Below are 19,179 nucleotides of genomic sequence, written 5' to 3' on the forward strand. Positions count from 1 at the left end.
GAAAAAACCATCCACATTCAGAGACTGAACATATTTTATTTTCAGTTTTTTTTTTCCTGGCTTTTTTTTCTAGTGGCTTTTCCCTTTTGTTCTGTTTTTTCTCTCCCAAAATGATTCAAGTAGAAATGGTTTTTAAAAAAATGTACATGCATAACTATAAAAAAAAAAGTTATTTTACATGTAATTGAGGAAAAAAATTTTTTTTTTTAAATGGACTCCTATTAGCCATTTTTTTGGGGGAAAAAGGTGGAGGGACTGTATGTTAAGAAATCAAAAATAAAAACTGCCCAAAGTTATCATACACAGAGGACAAAGTAAAAGGAAGAAGAATACATTAATCCTCTTTTAAAAGAAAACTCAAAAGGAAAAGACATAATAATGGCATAGTCAAAATCCAGAGTCCCCACATAAAATAAAAAATATTATGAATTCAAATATGAAGGAAGCAGTCAGGATCACACAAAATCAGTTGCTTCTATACAAAATGAGAATATAATATTCTAAAAGAGAAAAAAGATTTTCAACAGCATTATAATTTACCGTTAAAAACTAAATTAATCCTATGGAAGAAAAAAAGTGAACTTTTAATGGAAAAGAAGAATTTCTGATTCTTTTAATGGAAAAGAATCAAAAATTTCTAATGAAAAACCAAAACTGAATAGGAGATGAAAAATGCAAATACAAGAATTAACAGAAAACTTCTAATTTATCTTTCTAAGATATTTGAGGAACTGGAAAAAGCTATATGATGATACAGTGCTAACATTCTAGTGGGAGAAGTAAAAAGTGTCCCTTCAAAACCATGAGTGAGTAAATAAGAAAACAGGTGAATTGGTTCTATTCTGCAAGATATCAAAAGAAGAAAGATTTCAGGAAAGGGAAGGTAATGTAATAGTATTCAAAGGAGGAAAAAGAGTGTAGAATTTGCTAGTTCTTCTAACAGACCTGAGTGAAGATATGCAAACATGGAGAAAGGGATAGGGGAGAAGACACCATATAAGCCAAACTCTTGATCGGAAACAAGCACAACAAAGAGATGAATACAAAGTTTGATGTAGAAATACAACAATATCAACAATTAATTAAACATGGATGGATGGGGCAGTTAAAAGGGAGGATAATAGTGGAAAGGGAATAATAGGTTAACTAAAACAGACTTCTTTAACCAGAAAAATAATGATTAAAAGTGTAAAAAACAATAGTCTAAAAGAGAAATGGGGAAATGGTTGGACAAAATAGTAGTATATCAAAGTAAAGCAATTTATTTTGCTACATGACAAAGAAAAAGAATTTTAGAGAATCCTGGGGAATATGACCTGACAGAAACCTAATAAGAAAAAAATAACTCATTCAAAAACAGCATTGTAAAGAAAACATCTTTGGAAGACTTAAAAATCCATATCAATGTAATGAACAACCATTTCTCTAGAAATGAAGCATGTTATCCCACTTCCTGAGAAGGAATACTCAAAATACAAAAACAATTTTTTTTTTGGATATGTGGACTATATGAATTTATTTCATTTGACTTATGCTTATTTGTTAAAAGATTTTTTCCCCTTAGTTTTTAATAAGAAGGTAGAAGGGAAAAGATTGAATATGGTGAGTGTGAAATACCTCTAGGACAATATAGGTGACCAATAATAAATAGGAGGCCATTCCTCAGAAGAAAGTATAGTACTAAATAAAAAGATCTAAGAATTATCAGAAGAGAAATGATGATTAAGCCCATGGAAAATGGAAATCACCAAATGAAAAAGTAGAGACAAAGAAAAAAATACAGGACCCAAGAGTATCAAAAAATATTCAAAGTTAATGAGTATGGCATAGAAAGTTAACAAAGAATATTTGAAAAAATCAGTGAGGCAGGTGTAATAAGCCAAAGAAGAGAGATCAATGTTACAAAATCCTTAAAAGTAGAGTATCTAGGAAAAGAAAATATCTAAAATGAAAAGTACATTAGAATTGGCAATTAAGAAATCATTGGAAGGTAAGACTGAAGAAGATTTTTTAAAAACTAAGAAAAAAGACAACAGAGAAGTGTTTAACAAACTTAATCATAAAATGGAGATATACAGAAAAACAATAAGGTCATAAAACTAGTAAACTTGCTAACTTCTCTGGGCCTTTAGTTTTATCTATAAAATAAGATGACCTCTCAGGTCTCTTCCAAGCTCTTTTACACCATAATTCTAAACTATTCAAAAACCAAGCATATTCTATCTACTTCAATAATCGTAGTAATTCCTATCTAACTAAAGCAGTATTTTTTAAAATGAAGATTAAAATTTTTAAAAGATGTATGCAGAGCCATTATTTTTTAAAAAAATTTAAAAACAGAGAAACCCAAAGATCTTTGTTTTAAGCTTTAAATAACTCCAGTTTTTCAACCAGTAAAAACAATTCATCTGCAACATCATTAATTTAGAACACAGTAGTTCTAAACTTATTCTTCCAAAGAAAACTTCTACAAATGCTATTAAATATTTTCATATAGTAGAACTATGATCCAGGAACAACAATTATATTAAATCATTTTCTGATACTAACTATGGTATCATGGACATGGAAATTTTATCTTGAAACTAGTGGTTCAATGAAGTGAAAAAGTTTCAAAAATAGTGCCGAGATCAGAAAAATCCATGAGGACTTTCAAATGATAGGGTAAATAAATACTATCTCTTCCTTTTGAATTTATTTGTATCTGGTATTACACTACTCAGTCTGAAAAACATCTTTTCAAAATTTCAAACTCATTTTCCTCCCTAAGTATGCTAATGTAATTACTCCAATCTATACCCATTTTGCTAGTTTGTTGAAACTAAGTGTACAAAAGAACTCTATCAAGTTACAAGAATTTATAGGCCTTATTTTAGGTATCAGAATTCTTATATTTACTAAGATTGCCACAACAAATAACTGCAGCAGTCTGAAAATAAGAAACACTTAAGAACAGCCACTCATCTATTATATTTCTCTATGTAGATGTCCTAAAGAGAACTATTAACATTATAAATATTTTAGGGTCAAGGTATTACATTTGCAGGTTCAATTTTTGAACCGTTTCACCCAAATAACTGGAATTTATCAAAGCAAATTCCTATAAACAAGATGATCAAATATAGAGTTTCCATTCAAAGACACTTAAAACACTAAATATTTTTACCATGTTCACTAGATTCCATTTTTTTAAATTATCAAAAAGTTCATAAAGGATTATGAGGAAACTAAAACTTTAGTTTTATTTTTTATTATTTTTAGTATATTTTATTATAAAATATTAGTATATTTTAAATAAATTAGTATATTAAAATAAAATATTAGTATATTTTATTAGAAAAAAATTCATGTTCAACCAAAATATCACATTAAAATGATGGTCTTAGTTGCATTAAATACTTGACCTGTCTTCTATCACAACCTTCTCTTTTCTATGACTAAAGCAGTTAACTAATTTTCAAAAACTGGGTCGGTCAAATATCCAGCCAAACATCTAAAAGTCAAAAACTTAACTCTGCACCCCAAACATATGATGTCCCATTTGGTATTCCAGCATTAAGAAAGGTAAGGTAGGACGCCAAATGACATGACAGATTGGTCGAATTGAAAATAAAAATCTGACGCAAAAATTTCTAAAACATCTTATTAATTCAAAGAAGCAAACTTCTTTCGGATTGTAGATCTCATTTCCGGAAAGGAATGACCGCTTTAATTCCAAATACTGAAAGTGATATGAAATAAGGTACCCCCCACAACAGTTGGGAGGAGCCCTTTCACAAGAAAAGTATGGGCATCACCTACTTAGTAGAAAGGAATATGCAGCTGACTCCTCTGAGAAATCAAGAAGCTTGAAATGGAAGATAAAAGGATAATTACTTTAGAGAATTAAAAGAAAGAAATGCTGTTATGAAGATGATAGTAGTTAAAACATCTAGTAAAGATATCAATATTCAAAGTCTCAAAAGTATTTCTGACAATCTCCAAGGTGATGTATTACTTTACAAAAGTAATCACAACAAACAAAAAATGCTTTAGGCCCTGCACGGAGCTCCCAATGTCACCTCATTTATGCTCCAAATAACTTCAGTCTTTGCCAAGTCTTCCCACGCCAAGATGAGCGATCCCCCCCTCCAGGATGTCCCTTTCCCAGAAGAAATAGGACTCGCCCCACCCCCACCTCCCACGGGGCGCCCAGAGCAGGTCAACATAGGAGAGATTCCACCGAGAGGGGAGGTCAGGAGACGGCGACTATGGGGTACGGCCCTGGGGCCTCTGCGCTCCTGCGCTCCCTCACCTATCACGATGCGCAGGTGCTTTAGACGAGTCAGTGCGTCCTTCTTGGTGTCCAGCACCTTCTGAGTGGACTTCTTGACATCCCCGTGCGGCTTTTTAGAGAACATCCTGCTGCAGCCTCCGACTCTCGCCTAACTCAGTCCGGTGGCGTAAAGTGCTGGGAGTGGGGAGGGCGGGGAGGAGAGAAGGCGTCAGTGGCTCATTCACGGCGGAGAGTTCGGGGGCCCCTGCAGAGCCACGCTCCCCAGGCAGAGGCCAGGTCCGCGGCCTCCACCTCCTCCGGCCTCCCACCCCAAGCCCGAGACACTGCCGACACCGGCTCCAATATGGCGGATTCTTCTTCCAGGCCTTGAACGAATCTAGGGAGCCGGGCCAGAGCCGCCGCCGCTTCTCTTAGCGGCTGCTGCTCCTGCTGCGGCTCCTGCTCCTCCTCCTTCCGCTCCTCCTAATAATACTTCTGTTTCCTCTCGGCTACAGCAGTTCCCCGCCTCGGATTGGGGGCGGGGGTGCGATTGTAGAGAAAGGCCGAGACCTAGAAAAGAGAAGGCGGAGACAGAGGCCCACAACCACAACAGCCTTTCCGGGGCTCTTCCTAGGACCCCCTAAAGGTTAAAGGCTCCTTTGGTACCGCCCACTAGGCCGCGCCAAAACTGGAAATTAAGAGCTGCAGTAGGGTTTCACGACTCTGCCGTCGGTGGCGAATGGTTCCCATGGCAACAGCCTTCTGTCGTCACTAATCTCTTACATCATGCTGGCGTGAAGTCATACCAGCATTTTCCCCATATTTGGTTTTCAGTGGTGGTGTGTCCAGACAAAGGAGAGACAAAGATAGTTCTGGAAGATAAATAACTCCTTCTAAGTAAAGTGCTGTCTTCTGACCATTAATAGTGGGTAGATTTTATTTTAGGAATGATCTCTCCAATATCTTCATGCTCTCCTGACAAAAGATTACTCTTCAAAACCTCAAAACAATGTAAGTATATATTGGATGTCAAATCAAAGAATGCTGATTGGTCTCCCCCCATTTACCGATTTACAGGTTAGGTTTACAGATCTATCTTGCTCAGAATGAAATCTTTCCCCCCCCCCCAAATTCACAATTATTTTGACCATTTTTAGAATAAACTATATTTCACTTGGTTAAAAATACTTTACCAGTCATAATCATGTTGTCAGAACTATTAAACTTTAGTAGTGAAAAGAGATTTAGAAATTACTTTTGTCCAAGCCCATCATTCGACAGATGAGAAAACTGAGGCAGATAGAGATTAAGTGATTGCCCAGGATCACACAGCTAATAAGTGGATGAGTTAGGATTGTGACCCCCAGGTATTTATGATTCCAAATCCACCACAATGTCCACTATATCACAGCTGCTTCTCCTGCTGCCTCCACATTGTACAGAAAAGAAAATTGTCAAAAATAGAACTCATTATTCACACACTCTTTCCCTATTCCCAAAGGCACTACCATCCTACCAAGCTCTCCAGCTTTCAAACCTAGATATATCATCTCTGTTTCTCTCATTCCCCATATCCAATCTGTTGCAAAGGCTTGCTGATTTCACCTCTTGTAACATCTTTTTAAAATCTTCTCTCCTCAGACACTGTCACCACCCTAGTGAAGTGTTTATATTCCTCTTCCTTGTCCTTTTGTAACTGACTGATGATTGGTCAACCTGTCTCAAGTCTCTTCCCTATTCCAATCTATCCTCCACTCAGACACCCAAGTAATTTTCCTAAAACACATGTCCAACCTTGTCACCCCACACATACATACTCAGTAAACTTCAGTGGCACCATCTCCCTTCCAGGTTCAAATATAAAATCCTTGGTCTTTCAAAAGCCCTGATAAATCTCTCCCAGAACTTCCTTTATTTTTTTGTATCCCTGTTGCTTAGCACAGTGTCTGAGATATTTTGGGTGCTACTGGGTATTGACTAGTTATAATTCAGTTTATGATCATTCAGCTAAACAGTCATATGAGGCAGGGTGTAAAATATTGGGTATATGCCATACTTTGATACTTCAACAGGGAAATTCCTTTGGCATCCATGTGAAAAAGTAAATTGGAGAGGAGAGAAACAAGAAGTAGGAAATTAAGAGACTTGTGAAAAATGGTAAGGACAGAACTAGGGTAACTGTAGTGGAAAGGAAAGAACACAATGCAAGAGAAAGACGGCTGAATTTGGAACCATCCAAACTGAATCTAAATCTCAATTCTGGCTCTTAACCAGCTATGTAATCTTGTTACTTAATTTCTCTAAGCCTCAAACTTCTGATCTGTAAGATGAGAAAAATATATTAGATGACCTCTAAGGTCCCTTGTTAATTCTACACTTTTGATCCTACACCTTTGATATGAGAGAACTGAGGAGGGTTTAGTTGGCCAGGCTTGGCAATTGATTTGTGTATGTGGAATGAGGAAAATGGCTGACTATGAAAATAGTGATATACCATCATCAGAAACAGAGAAGGTAGGGGAAGGAACAAGTTTTGATGGGAATATTATTAGTTCAGTTTTAAACATGTTAAATTTGACGTACTGGTATCTGGAAAGATACTGTTGTATTTCAAAGTCAATGCAAAAAGAATTCAGAAAGATTTTCTCTTAGCCATTAAGAGCTTTATTTATGTAAAGTAGATCAATAGTTAGGAGAATAGTTAGGAGAAAATCCAATTTGCAAAGGGGATCCCAACTTTTGAAACCAAAATGATGTTATACAAAGTCAACACAGAAAGAATTGAGATTTTCTCCTAGCCAGCAGAAGCTTTATTCATGTAAAAGCATATGGGCTGGTCATGGAAGAGTCTAACAAGCTAGGAGAGCAAAAGGGGTAACTTTATTGGAAAGTTTTGACACTTTCTTAAGGCTCCTGACACAATAGTGCATATACATAAAAATAGGATTTGGAACAAGGATGTAATATTCTATGATCCCTAAGATAGTTGTTCTATATATGCTATATATATATATATATATATATATATATATATGCTCTATCTGGAAAAGGAATATTGTGTTCACTGCCTATGCATAATAGCTGAATTATGATGAATTATGATAATAATTATATGAATTATGAATTATGATAACAGCTGAAAACACATTTCTGGGGCAAAATTCAGGGGCCTGTACTAGAAGCCTGTCTCATCAATATGACTATAGGTCTAGAGATAGATCAAATTGAAAAGATATATTGGGCAGGAATAAAGTGAAGATATACTCTTTCCTTTATCATTTGACACGATCTTAGGCTAGCAGTAAAACCATAAAGAATCCAAAAGCACATAGACAAGAATGAGATGAGACTATCTCTATTTGTGAATGGTTTATTAAAAAACAACTAGCAATAAGACAATATAAAAACAAAAATTCAATCATGTTAATAATTACAATGACAAAAACCAGGGAGGAATTCCCATGTAAAATAACTATAATATGCATAAAATACCTGAAATTCAATCTGCCAAGGTATACTCAAAATATATGAATTAACCGTGAAGGATCTCAGCTTCCAAATTTAGCTCAAACACTCAGAATACAATGGTGATATACAGACACACATACATATATATATATATATATATATATATATATATATATATATATATATATATATACACACACACATATATGTAAAACACTTTATTAAGATCATAAAAAACTATGGGAACTGTTAGGAATAATTTGAAAAAAAATCAGCCAGAGTATTCTAGGAAGTTCCTTGGAAAAGCTGTCCCTGGGAGCTGCTGGGGAGCTAGGGGTGGGAAGTGGGGGTAAAGGTAGTATCTTGGGTATCTCTCCTGGCTGGCTCACCAAAAACTGTCATAAATAATTTAAAAATTAACTGAGGGAACAAAATCAGAGCTATGCAATTTATTAGGAAGGCACATGATTGAAAGACAAATCAGGCCTAAGACCTCTCAGTAGGCACAAGAACACTGAAGAGAGATTTACAAATGTTTTTATATACAAAAGTACAGTTACTATCTTTAACATTACTGTTTTAAGATTTAGAAACTTTACAGAGTTTAAGGACTCTGATAAGTTGTACCCACCTACATCCAGAAAAAAAAATTGCTATAACAAATAATTTCCCAAAATCATATCACTTGCAGGAAAACTAAATTTGGCTCCACCAGTTGTATAAAAACAAAATGTCAGCAGTAATGCAAAGTGGAGTTGATTTGGTTTTCTCGATTACAGGTAATCTAATTAAATTATTAGATTTTTCACATAGTTATAGCCAGCAGAGTGCACTAACATGAGCTTCTAACTTGGAACAGGTTTTACTGCAGCAATTAATGAAAAATCTAAAAATTATAAGGCAGAGGGCTACTAAGCTATTTTCATGCAACTAAATAAACCAAGAAAAGGGATTCCTTCAGAGATCAACTGTGTGGTAATTGTGTTTGTGCTGTAAACTTAGTGAATTTTATATAGGCTGCTTTTGATTTCTCCTGATCAATTGATAGAACGTTGTAAAGCTGTACTGGGGTCTAAAAAATAAAATTTTATAAGACATTTGTTTGTGCTAAAGAATCTGATGAGAGAAAGGAAAGGGGGGAACCCCATTTGTCGGCACAAAGATCCCATGAGGCGCAGTGTTCCCTGTAAATGAATTTACAGCCCCAAAAACCTAGATTGATAAAAAAGAGGTTTATTGTAGAAATTTGGAAATAAAGTTCAGTTAGTTAATTCAGTTAGGGCCAGAGGTGGCTGCTGGGCATGCAGGAACCCTTACATGGGCAGAAGGATACCATGTGTTGGGGGGGAGGGCTCCTGCAAAGAGAGAGATCCAGTTTGGCCCTTTTATACATAAAAGGAGATTGTGGGCGGTACCCCAAGTTCTTGGTGGGCTTTTCAGTTAGCTCAGATCAGGTGGGGGCTGGGGGAAGCTGAGCAGATAGTGGGGGCTGGACCCAGATATTCAAAAGGGTGCTTTTTGACCAGGATTTGTGAATCAAGGTCAGCCATGGGGGTTGGGCAATCAGAAAGGAATATTAAAGGGACCTCAATCCCCATCAAATCTAACGATTTGGAGGGAGGAGATGAATTTACACGTGGCCTTGGAGAAGTTTCTCAATTTCAAGTGAGAGGTTCCCAGCAACCTATTTCAATGCAGAGACCAATATGTAGAATTAGGGACCAGAAGAACCTGGTCCCTGCTGTTTTATAGGGTTTCAGATTGTGACCACATCTCTTTTTTGAAATTTAATTTAATTTTGACATTTAAATCCTTTCTTCCTTTTCATCCCTCCTTCCTCCCACCTCAATTCTGGTAATTTTGTTTTTCCTATTGGTCTCATCCTGTGATTAGACTGATATTGTTAGGGCCAAATAGCTGTGTTTGGCCCTACCAATACAAACCAATTTTTGGGAAAGGAAGAATAAGCTGTATCACCACAGACAAAAGAACTTTCCTGGAGTCATTACTCCCTAAAGGGCTTCAGATGGAGCAGATAACCATTTTACTGATATTATAAGTGGACCTGACCATCCTGGGCTCAATACCCTGAATCACTAGAGGTATTAGCTGGAGCCATTAAAACTTAGATTGCCGAGAAAAACATAATTTAGAATATCCTGTTATCAATGGCACACACAAAAAGGATCTTTTTAAATGATATTGGTGAACTAGACAGTTTTAGTGTAATTTATTACATCATCCAATGCCAAAGTAGCATTAACTCCTTCCTTCCTTGAGAACATAGATAAGGCTATTAATACATGTAGTGTGATTTATAAGTTGTTGTGGAATCATTAAATTGTACAAGGAATCTACTGTTTTCTAACATGGCAAAAGTAATAACTTGAGGACCTGCCTAATTGGATTATTTTTCTCTAAATGCTATAAAGCATTTAGCCAGCAAAAAAAGGAGAAAAGGGGCCAATAAGTCAAAGGGTTTCATCATCCTCTCCAGAGATTTATAAATTGCCTCTGGCAACTGATGGATTAAGGAATTGTCTTAGTCTCTATAATAAGAAGGCCCATTGGGTCAAGGTCCCTCTAATTAATATGATTGCCAACCCAATATTTGTGAGGCCCAATAAGGAAAAAGTTTAAGAAACTCTTGCTACACATCACAATTAGTGTCAATAGTGTTAAATGTTTCCTAGAGCAGGGCTTTTTAAACTTTTTTCACTCACTACCCCTTTTCAATAGAGAAATTTTTACAACTGCCCCTCCTCCCATATAGGTATATAAAACAGATATACAAAGCAAGCATTTACTAACAAATCATAATTTCCATGGCATCGACATTTCTGCACCCACATTAAGAAGCTTTGTTGTATTATTAGGTAACCCCTCAGGGATACAAGGCAAAACAGAAACATGGTGATAAACAATGTAACTGCCTCTTGAAAGAGATTCAATGTGAAGAAAATCAAAACCTTTCCTTTTCAGAAAGACCCTCTCAGATCTCAATAATCACTGATCTATTGTTCATGGATAAAAATCTTCACAGGGGATTCCCTGACTTAAAACAAAGATGAACAGCACCAAAAACAGCAGGGCCATAAGACAGATCACCCATTAAAGTCATTGATTCTGATCATGTCAGGACCATCTGAATACAAATAACTTCTTGGCTATTACTCTCTTGCATGCAGTCTAAGTAGCAGGGAAAATACCAAGACTTGCCATGTGCCACTCATTGTTCCTTAGCCTACCAGTTAGTATCTTTCCCTTCCTGGGAGCCCCCTGGGGACAAGGTAGTGTGTAATACCAAATCTTGGTCTTTTAGAGCTTTCTTCAGTGAGTTTAGGGCAAGGACTTAACTTCACCTTCTTTAAAAAGCTCAGTATTACCAAGTCAGTTAAGAGGACATTTGGGCAGCTAGGTGGCGTAGTGGATAGAGCACCAGCCTTGAATTCAGGAGGACCCGAGTTCAAATATGTCTCAGACACTTAACACTTCCTAGCTGTGTGACCCTGGGCAAGCTACTTAACCCTAGCCTCAGAGAAAAAAAAAAAAAAAAAAAAAGGACACCTGTCTTCCAGATATACTTACTGGAAAGTAAGTATACACTATACTTACTGAAAGGCAATTTTCATTTCCCTATATATTTAAAAAAAAAAAAAAAAAAAAAAAGTCACCTTTTAGTCTCTAACCTTTTCTATGAAGGGATCATTCAAATCATTCCCACAAAAAAAAAAAAAAAAAAGAGACATTTGCCAATTAAGGAGTACCTAAGCTGTTTCTCCAGGTATGTACAGCTTTATGAAGGGGAAATAACCTTTCAAGAACTAGATAACTCTACAATGATTATGGAAGAACTAAGGAAGAGGAAATGAAAAGGGTTAAGTAGAACTGTATTCCAAATTTTGTGTATTTTTGTTAAATTTTCCTAGAAGTTGATTCTAAAAAAAACCCAAAACCCAAAACACTAAACTGAACTTCCAAGAGTGGCAGTGATTTAATGCAGAAATTGTTTTTGGAAGGTAAAACGTATAGCCCAACAAATAAAAGGGCAAGACCATGAAGCTGCAGTTTCAAGATTATGCCAAACTGGTCTTTTTGACATGGATACTTCAATTAGCACAGAACACTTGAGTGGAAGTAGCTACCTTATCTTTTGTTAGGAGAATTTTATAGTCCTGTATCCAATATAACATGGCATCACAGTCTCAATGTCCATATTGGCAATGAACCTTTTTAACATCTTCCATTTTTTAAAGGGAATCAGCCAAGTTGGAAAGGATATTATATACAAAGCACAACTATATATTGGCCAAAGGCATTTATTATTCTTAGCCCCAAAGGGGAAGGCTATTAATTGTCCAGTTCACTTCTCTCCAAGCCCTAGATTACTTTGCAAGTCTATGGCCACCTTACAGGAATCAGATGGATAGTGTATCTTTGTTCCATCCTTCAAGACTGTCATATGGGGTATAGGAAGAGAACACATGAGAGTGTTGTTAGTGGAGCTGTTAGTCCAATCATTCTGGAAATCAATTTGAAACTCTTTACAAAAAAAGTACTAAACTGCTCATAATCTTTGATCCAGCTACATCACTACTAGTCCTATACCACCACCACTCGTCCTATACCACTACTACTAGTCCTAAACCACCACTACTAGTCCTATACCACAAGAAAGTGGAAAAGATTACATATGTGAAAAGATATTGTGAGGGATAGAAAATCCTATCCAAAAATGATTACTCAGAGATCACTCATAGAAAAGCAGAATTATTTATTAGAATCTTGAGAAGCAGACCCCAACCTGATCTGTGAGCCAGATTCACACCAGGAGAGAGCCACTCCCTTGAAGATGTTTACAACTTTTATACATTTTATACATTTCAGACACCCTCCATAGGTTGTGATTCGTCATATTTGGTCAGTGGAATACAGCTGACAATGTGATTTGTAGCCTCTTTGGCCACGTATAGGTTAATCCCTATTTGGGCAATGGAATGCAGCCTAGGCCTCCATGTGACTGGGGCCTATAAGCCTGATTTTATGTTAGCTAGCAGTCTCTGATCAATATGTGCTTAATCTGCAAGTTCTTTACCATATCTTACTACATTCATTATCTATAGATTTTCTTTTCATAGTGATCTAAAATTGGAAATTAAGGGGATGTCCACCTATTGGGGGAATGACTAAATTATGGCATGTGTGAATATAATGGAATGTTATTGTACCTTTAAAATGATGAAATGGATAGTTTCAAAGAAAACTAGGAAAATTTAGGAATTGATGCAGAGTGAAGAGATCAGAACAATTTATACAATGATATTTTAGAGAAAAGCTATTTTGAAATAATTTAGAGTTTGAAATTGAATACAATGATAGCAGCCATAACTCCAAAAGAATAGAGTTGAAAAATATCATTCACCTCACATGAGAAGTGTTAAAATATAAGAGGCAGACATTTTCAGATATGGCTAATGTGGAAATTCATTTTGCTTTTCTATACAACTGTGTTGGGTTCTTTATTGTGATTTGCTCATGGCAGAGTATTGAAAGCTTAATTTTTAAATGCTTTATTAATGAAAAAACAAAAAACTCATGAAGACAAATTGCCAAGAATCCCCATATTAGCAAACCGATAATCCCAAAGTACAGTTTTGAAGAAGGCAGAACTGTTAGTGAGCAATGTAAAACATTAATCCTGAAGAGCCATGTCCTCTTGGTAGGCCTCATAGGTTAGTGAAAGAAGGGCAACATGAATGGGATTAATGAACTAAGCTTTGAGGAGAATAACCTGTTTCAGAATACTGTTTAAACTAAACTATGTCCTTTGCCCACCAAATTTTCAGCATGGGATTTCAGGTTAGCTCTAGGGAAGAATGAATAACAATTGTTCCTGACTAGATTTAATTAAAACAATAGAAAAAAAAGGCATTAGTTAGGTCAACAACCCTATACCATTTAACCAGGGCTTTAGCTACTTTGTTAAACATATCATTGTGGTTAACCACAATGTTAGAAATAACAATAGCAATTGACAATTTTGCTCAGCTACAAATACATTGCAAGGTACCATTGGACTTCTTCACCAGGGTCACAATATTATGGTAAGGAGGCTGGTATTTTGACTTTCATTTTCATTACTATGGAGACGAGTGATAAGTTTTTACCTTGTCTTAGACATAAGCATAAAATATCCATACAGGTACATTAAGAGCTCATGATCACCTCTTTCCTCAGTGGTCTATACAGTCTAAGCCTCCCATAAAAATAATGTGCCACAAGGGATCCTTGGGGTTCCAGATATTGGTAAGAACTTTTCCTTAGAGCACTCATGATTTCTCTAAAGGATCTGTTATTCCTTCTTTTAGAAAATTCTCAATGGAGAATAGCTTATTGTAATAGTCCTGGCATAGAAATTATCAACAATGGATCTGTTATGAAAGTACAAGTTCTTCCTGCCCTTAGAAGATAAGCGATAAGCAGTGGTAAAGTTAGTTTGCATTTCCAGGAGGAAAGGAGCATCATTGTGATGTGAATTAATTATTCTAAGAAGCTGTCCAGTTTGATTAGTAAGCTGGCCACAAGTGATCAGAAGTCTGAGATAGATCAATAGATAGATTGATAGATGATAGATGTATGTTTAGTTAATGCTTTGAGCATGGGCAGAGTCTTATTGCCCAATGTTAGTGTTAGTAATCCCAAAGGTTGTCCTTCATCCATGTTTCAGTAGACACACTCAAAGCTTCCTAAGGGAATAAGAGTATCAACACTCTCAGCCTGAAAACTGGGAATTTCCCAGTTTTCCCATGAACCTCAAGAGACCTATTCAAATACTGTGACCAACCATTCTCCAACTCTAATTTCAACAATTGGTCTTCCCACAATGTGGGGTAGATGTCCTTAGAAAAAGTTTGATACCATTCATATGGGATCTAATTATGTCTAATGCAAACTGATCATAAGAATGGATCTCATTTGGGACTTTAACTGATTTAAATGGTTTTGCAAAAACAAGTGCTCCATAAGATCCCAAAGCCAATGTAATTCTGCAACCAGGAGAAATTCCAGCTTTAGTCCTATTAGACCATACTGTCATCAACCATTTTTCCAGTGATTCAACTTGCTTTTTTAATCTTTCGGTCTCTCAAGTTCCTTTGTGGTGAAAACCAACCCACTCTCTGACCTCTCAGTGTGGAAAAAAACAAAAACAAAAACCCCACACTCTGCAAAGGTAATAACCTCCTCCTGAGGCTCTCTTACTATTTACATGAGTTCTCAGTTTTTATCCTTCAGTTCACTTGTTTTTCAGTAATATCCAACTCTTTGTTGGACAAATACTTTTTATTTTTCCAAATCCACACAGAGATCAGTTTTTAAACATTCACCTTTGTAAAACCTTGTATTTCAAATTTTTTCCCTCCCTTCTTCTCTTCTCCCGATCCCCTCCCCTAGATTGTAAGCAATACATTATAGGTTAAACATGTGCAATTCTCATATTTCCATATTTGTCATATTAATAAATAAATAACACCACACTAAGAAGATGAAAATATTATATTTTGATCCATCTTTTGTCTCCATAGTTCTCTTTCTGGATGTGGATGGCCCAGCTCTTTGTTGTGACCCCATTTGAAGTTTTCTTAGCAAAAATATTATAGTGCTTTACCATTTCTTTTTCCAGCTCATTTTACAGATAAAGAACTAAGGCAAATATAATGTCTGGACTAGCTCTCTGGAGGATCTCTGGATGAGTCTTGGAGGAGTGATGAAGGCAGGAGAGCCACCAGGAGGATCTCTGTTTCTGTCTCCGTCTTCTGTGTCTCCTCTGTGTCTAGTTTGAATTTGAGTCTTAGTCTCAAGTTTGCAGTTTGAGTCACAGTCTCAATCTGAGTCTGAGATCGAACTCGAGCTCTCCAATCCTCTTTAGTCCTTAAATACCTCAGTCTGATTACAACATTACATCACACTAAGTATATGCCAACTAGAATGATTACATCATTATATCCCTGACTTCTCATGAGAGGGAGGTGAGAAATTCCATAGGGAAAATGGGGAGCCAAACCAGATATTTTTTTCCTCTGGACTGAAGAGTCTTATACTTCATTCAAAGTTCCCCCACTATCTGCAGTCCTCTATAAGCAAAAAGGGTTAAAATGATTTGCTGAGGGTCACCATGCTAGTAGGTGGCTGAGGAAAGAACTCGTGAAGCCTTCCAGATTCCAAGCCCTGTGTTCTATCAACTATACTACCTAGCTGTCCTATAGAAATCCTTAATCTTACTCCTCTTTCTTGATATTGAGACTTTTCCATATTGACTTTTAGTTCTTTTTTTAATTAAAGCTTTTTATTTTCAAAATATGTAGGATAATTTTCAACATTCATCCTTATAAAACCTTGTGTTTTAATTTTTTCCCTTCTTTCCTCCCACACCCCAGAAGATAAGTGATCCAAATGTCACTTCTATACATATTTCCATAAATGGCATGCTGCACATTTCTTGATAGTTCTGATCTCATTGAGATTCAACAAATTTTCTAGCAAGATATGTTGAGCTTGAAACTATACTTTCAAGTCATGTCTACTTGATCTCTCCTCCCATTAGTATTATCCATTTTTTTGTGATGTATTTAAAACTATGAATTCTTCTGACACACACACACACACATATATAAAATATTGTCTGATCTTTATAATTAGTAGTTCTATCTCAAATTGCTGAAGGCACATAGGTTAGTTTCAATTTCCTATGCTAGTGATTAAACTTTTTAGGGCAGTTATCCTGTTTAATAAAAAAGAAGTTAACTTAGTTTAGGTTCCAACAGTACACTAATGTCCAAATTATATGTCCAAACTATTTAAGAAGAGAAACTATTCTCTACATCAGAAGAATGAGTTGACTTGCATATATTAGGATATCCATTAAGTCTGAGGTGCCTCATCTTTTCATGAGTCAGGGCTTTTTATGTCTTAAATGAACACGAAGTCTATGGTATAGATGCTTTTTTGGGGGAAATTATTCAAGAAATTTAAAAAATGGCCAAATATTGAGCTAGGCATTGTGGATACAAGTATAAAGAACTAATCAATTGATGATGTGGGATTGAAGGTCAGGTAAGACTAGGGCTAGATTTGTAGCTCTGAGAGATGCATAGAGATGATAGTTAAAAACCAATGGGGACTGATGATGTCACTAAAAAAAGAGGGTATAGAAGCCCAAGAACAGAAACTTGGTGAATATCAGGGAGACATAACATGGTTGATGAACTTCCAAAGGAAACTGAGTAGCTACAAGACAGTCAGTTAACCAGAAGAAAAATGTTCTGAAAATGCAGGGAGAAAATATCCAGAAAGAGATGGTCAATGGTATTAAATGCAGTTGAGTTGAAAAGGATTAGGTCTCAGAAAAAGACCATCAGATTTGGCAATTGATGCAATTGGACTTCAGATAACAGAGAGGATAGAAGAGATGCAATGGGCTTCTGAAGGGAACATGTGCAAACTAGTCCATTTTATGTGACAAGGCACTAGTCAGTAAATGTTAATGAAGTATATACTCTATTGATTTAAGTTGATAGTCTTTAATGCAGGGCAGGAGAGTGCGACACTTTAAAGGACAATCCTTGAGCCTTGCTCAAGAGAACTTTTCAAAGAACCCAGAGAACTTTCCAAAATTGGGGATATGGAAAAATGTGTCAAATGTGTCTTAGATGATATAAAAAAGTATTAATTTTAAAAAATATGTTATTTCATTAAATACTTTCTAATTACATGTAAATTTTTTAAGCATGCATTTAAAGATTTTTTTTTGACTTCCAAATTGTTCTCACTTTCACCCCTTGCACTCCTTGAAAAGAGCAATTTAAGATCATTCACTTTACAATTAATGTTCTATCACAATCATCTGACACAACTTATGCAGCCATCTCCCACTTCTTGAGCATCCCCTTAATTTCCAATTCTTTGTCACTGCAAAAAGATCTGCTATAAATATTTTTATACAAATAGGCCCTTTTTATTTTTCTTTGATCCCTGGAATATAGACCTAGTAGTGGTATTGTTGGGTCAAAGCTGATATACAGTTTTATATGCCTTTGGGTGTAGTTCCAAATTGTTCTCCAGAATGATTAGGCTAGTTCACAATTCTTCCGACAGTACACTAGTGTTCAAATTATATGTCCAAACTATTTAAGAAGAGAAACTATATAGATGCAAATAGGTAAACCTCAACTATTTACCACCCTAGCAATAGAGACTTTAGACCATATGTTGGGTGCAGTGCTAAGAAACTTGTCACTTTGAGTTCACACAGTAAACTCTAGATAGTTCCTTGGTTCTTCTCACCCTCTCTGATGACATTAGGGGTTCCTGCATCGATTTAAAAGACAAACAGGATTCACTCATTTCTACATGAATTCTCATGTGGTATGTGACCTTCTTTTGGATTTCCCATGAGGTGTGAAAGAGGTATACTTCAAACACATGGTGCCTAAGCAAGCTTGAACCTGGGCCTTGAACTATCTACTTTTGCTTTTTTTTCTTTCCCCAAATATAGGTGCTGAATAATGTCATAAAATTTGGGAGGAGTGGCTAGGATCTCCTAGATTCCTTAGTCTCTGCCAACTGTATTTCTTTTTATTTTTTTAAATACATGCAAAAATAGTTTTTAAAGATTCACTCCTGTAAAACCTTGTGTTCCAAATTTTTCTGTCATCCCACGTCCCCCCTCCATAAGGTAGAACAAAGTAATCATGCCAATTATTTCAATTATTCCTCACCTCACTGGTGTGGTATGACATCCAAAGGCAGTAACACTCTGGCCTGCAAGCACCAGAACTGGAAGTGTGTAGATTTAGTTAGAGAGGGTCATAGTAATGTCATGAGCTTTGGTGAAGTGAGCAGAGGCAAGAGTAGCAATGCAGACAGTTCCAATCTGGAATTGATACCTTTTCACACTGCTGCCAGTATTATATCCAGATGAATTAGAAAAAAAATTCCCCATTATTTCATAATCAAAATAAGTGTAAAAATATTCATGGGTAAAAGAAATTATCAGGGCTTAAAATTATATTGAGCTTAAAGGCACCATAGGAAATGGTGAAATAATATTAATATTCTCTTTATATATCCAGGTCTATACATATATCTATATATACATGAAATGACATCCACATACTTCAAATCATATCAAGTAAAATTAAGAGTTCTGATTGCTCTCTGCCTCTGAGGCACACACATGATGCTATTCTTGTAGTCAACTCTCTCATGGAAACCACAATTTTCACAGAAGTAGTGGTCTCTCTGATTGTAGAATAATAATAGTTGCAGATTTCAATGTGTTCCTTTCAGAGTTAAAGAAATCTAACAAAAAGATAAATAAGAAGTTAATAACTTCAATGGAATTTTAGAAAAGTTAGATATGATAGATTTTTGGTGATTACTAATGAGAATGTAAAGGC

General features: G+C 35.9%; 2 protein-coding genes across 10 annotated transcripts in view; one reads left to right on the plus strand and one right to left on the minus strand.

Annotated features, from left to right (window-relative positions):
* Window positions 1–5,172, minus strand: part of RALGAPA1 (Ral GTPase activating protein catalytic subunit alpha 1) — a 302,140-nt gene extending 296,968 nt beyond the window's left edge. For all 9 annotated transcript variants that reach the window (XR_012486534.1, XM_074290587.1, XM_074290589.1 and 6 more), the window contains exon 1: window positions 4,295–5,172. Coding sequence is in view for 7 of the 9 variants with exons in the window: in XM_074290589.1 (XP_074146690.1) it covers window positions 4,295–4,400 (106 nt within the window). In the remaining 2 variants the exon portion in view is untranslated. The remainder of the gene's footprint in view (window positions 1–4,294) is intronic.
* Window positions 5,172–19,179, plus strand: part of BRMS1L (BRMS1 like transcriptional repressor) — a 166,292-nt gene continuing 152,284 nt past the window's right edge. The window contains exon 1 of the mRNA XM_074290595.1: window positions 5,172–5,266. The gene's annotated coding sequence lies outside the window, so the exon portion shown is untranslated. The remainder of the gene's footprint in view (window positions 5,267–19,179) is intronic.

The sequence above is a fragment of the Sminthopsis crassicaudata genome, chromosome 2, assembly GCF_048593235.1.
Source record: "Sminthopsis crassicaudata isolate SCR6 chromosome 2, ASM4859323v1, whole genome shotgun sequence".
In the NCBI taxonomy this organism is placed as follows: domain Eukaryota; kingdom Metazoa; phylum Chordata; class Mammalia; order Dasyuromorphia; family Dasyuridae; genus Sminthopsis; species Sminthopsis crassicaudata.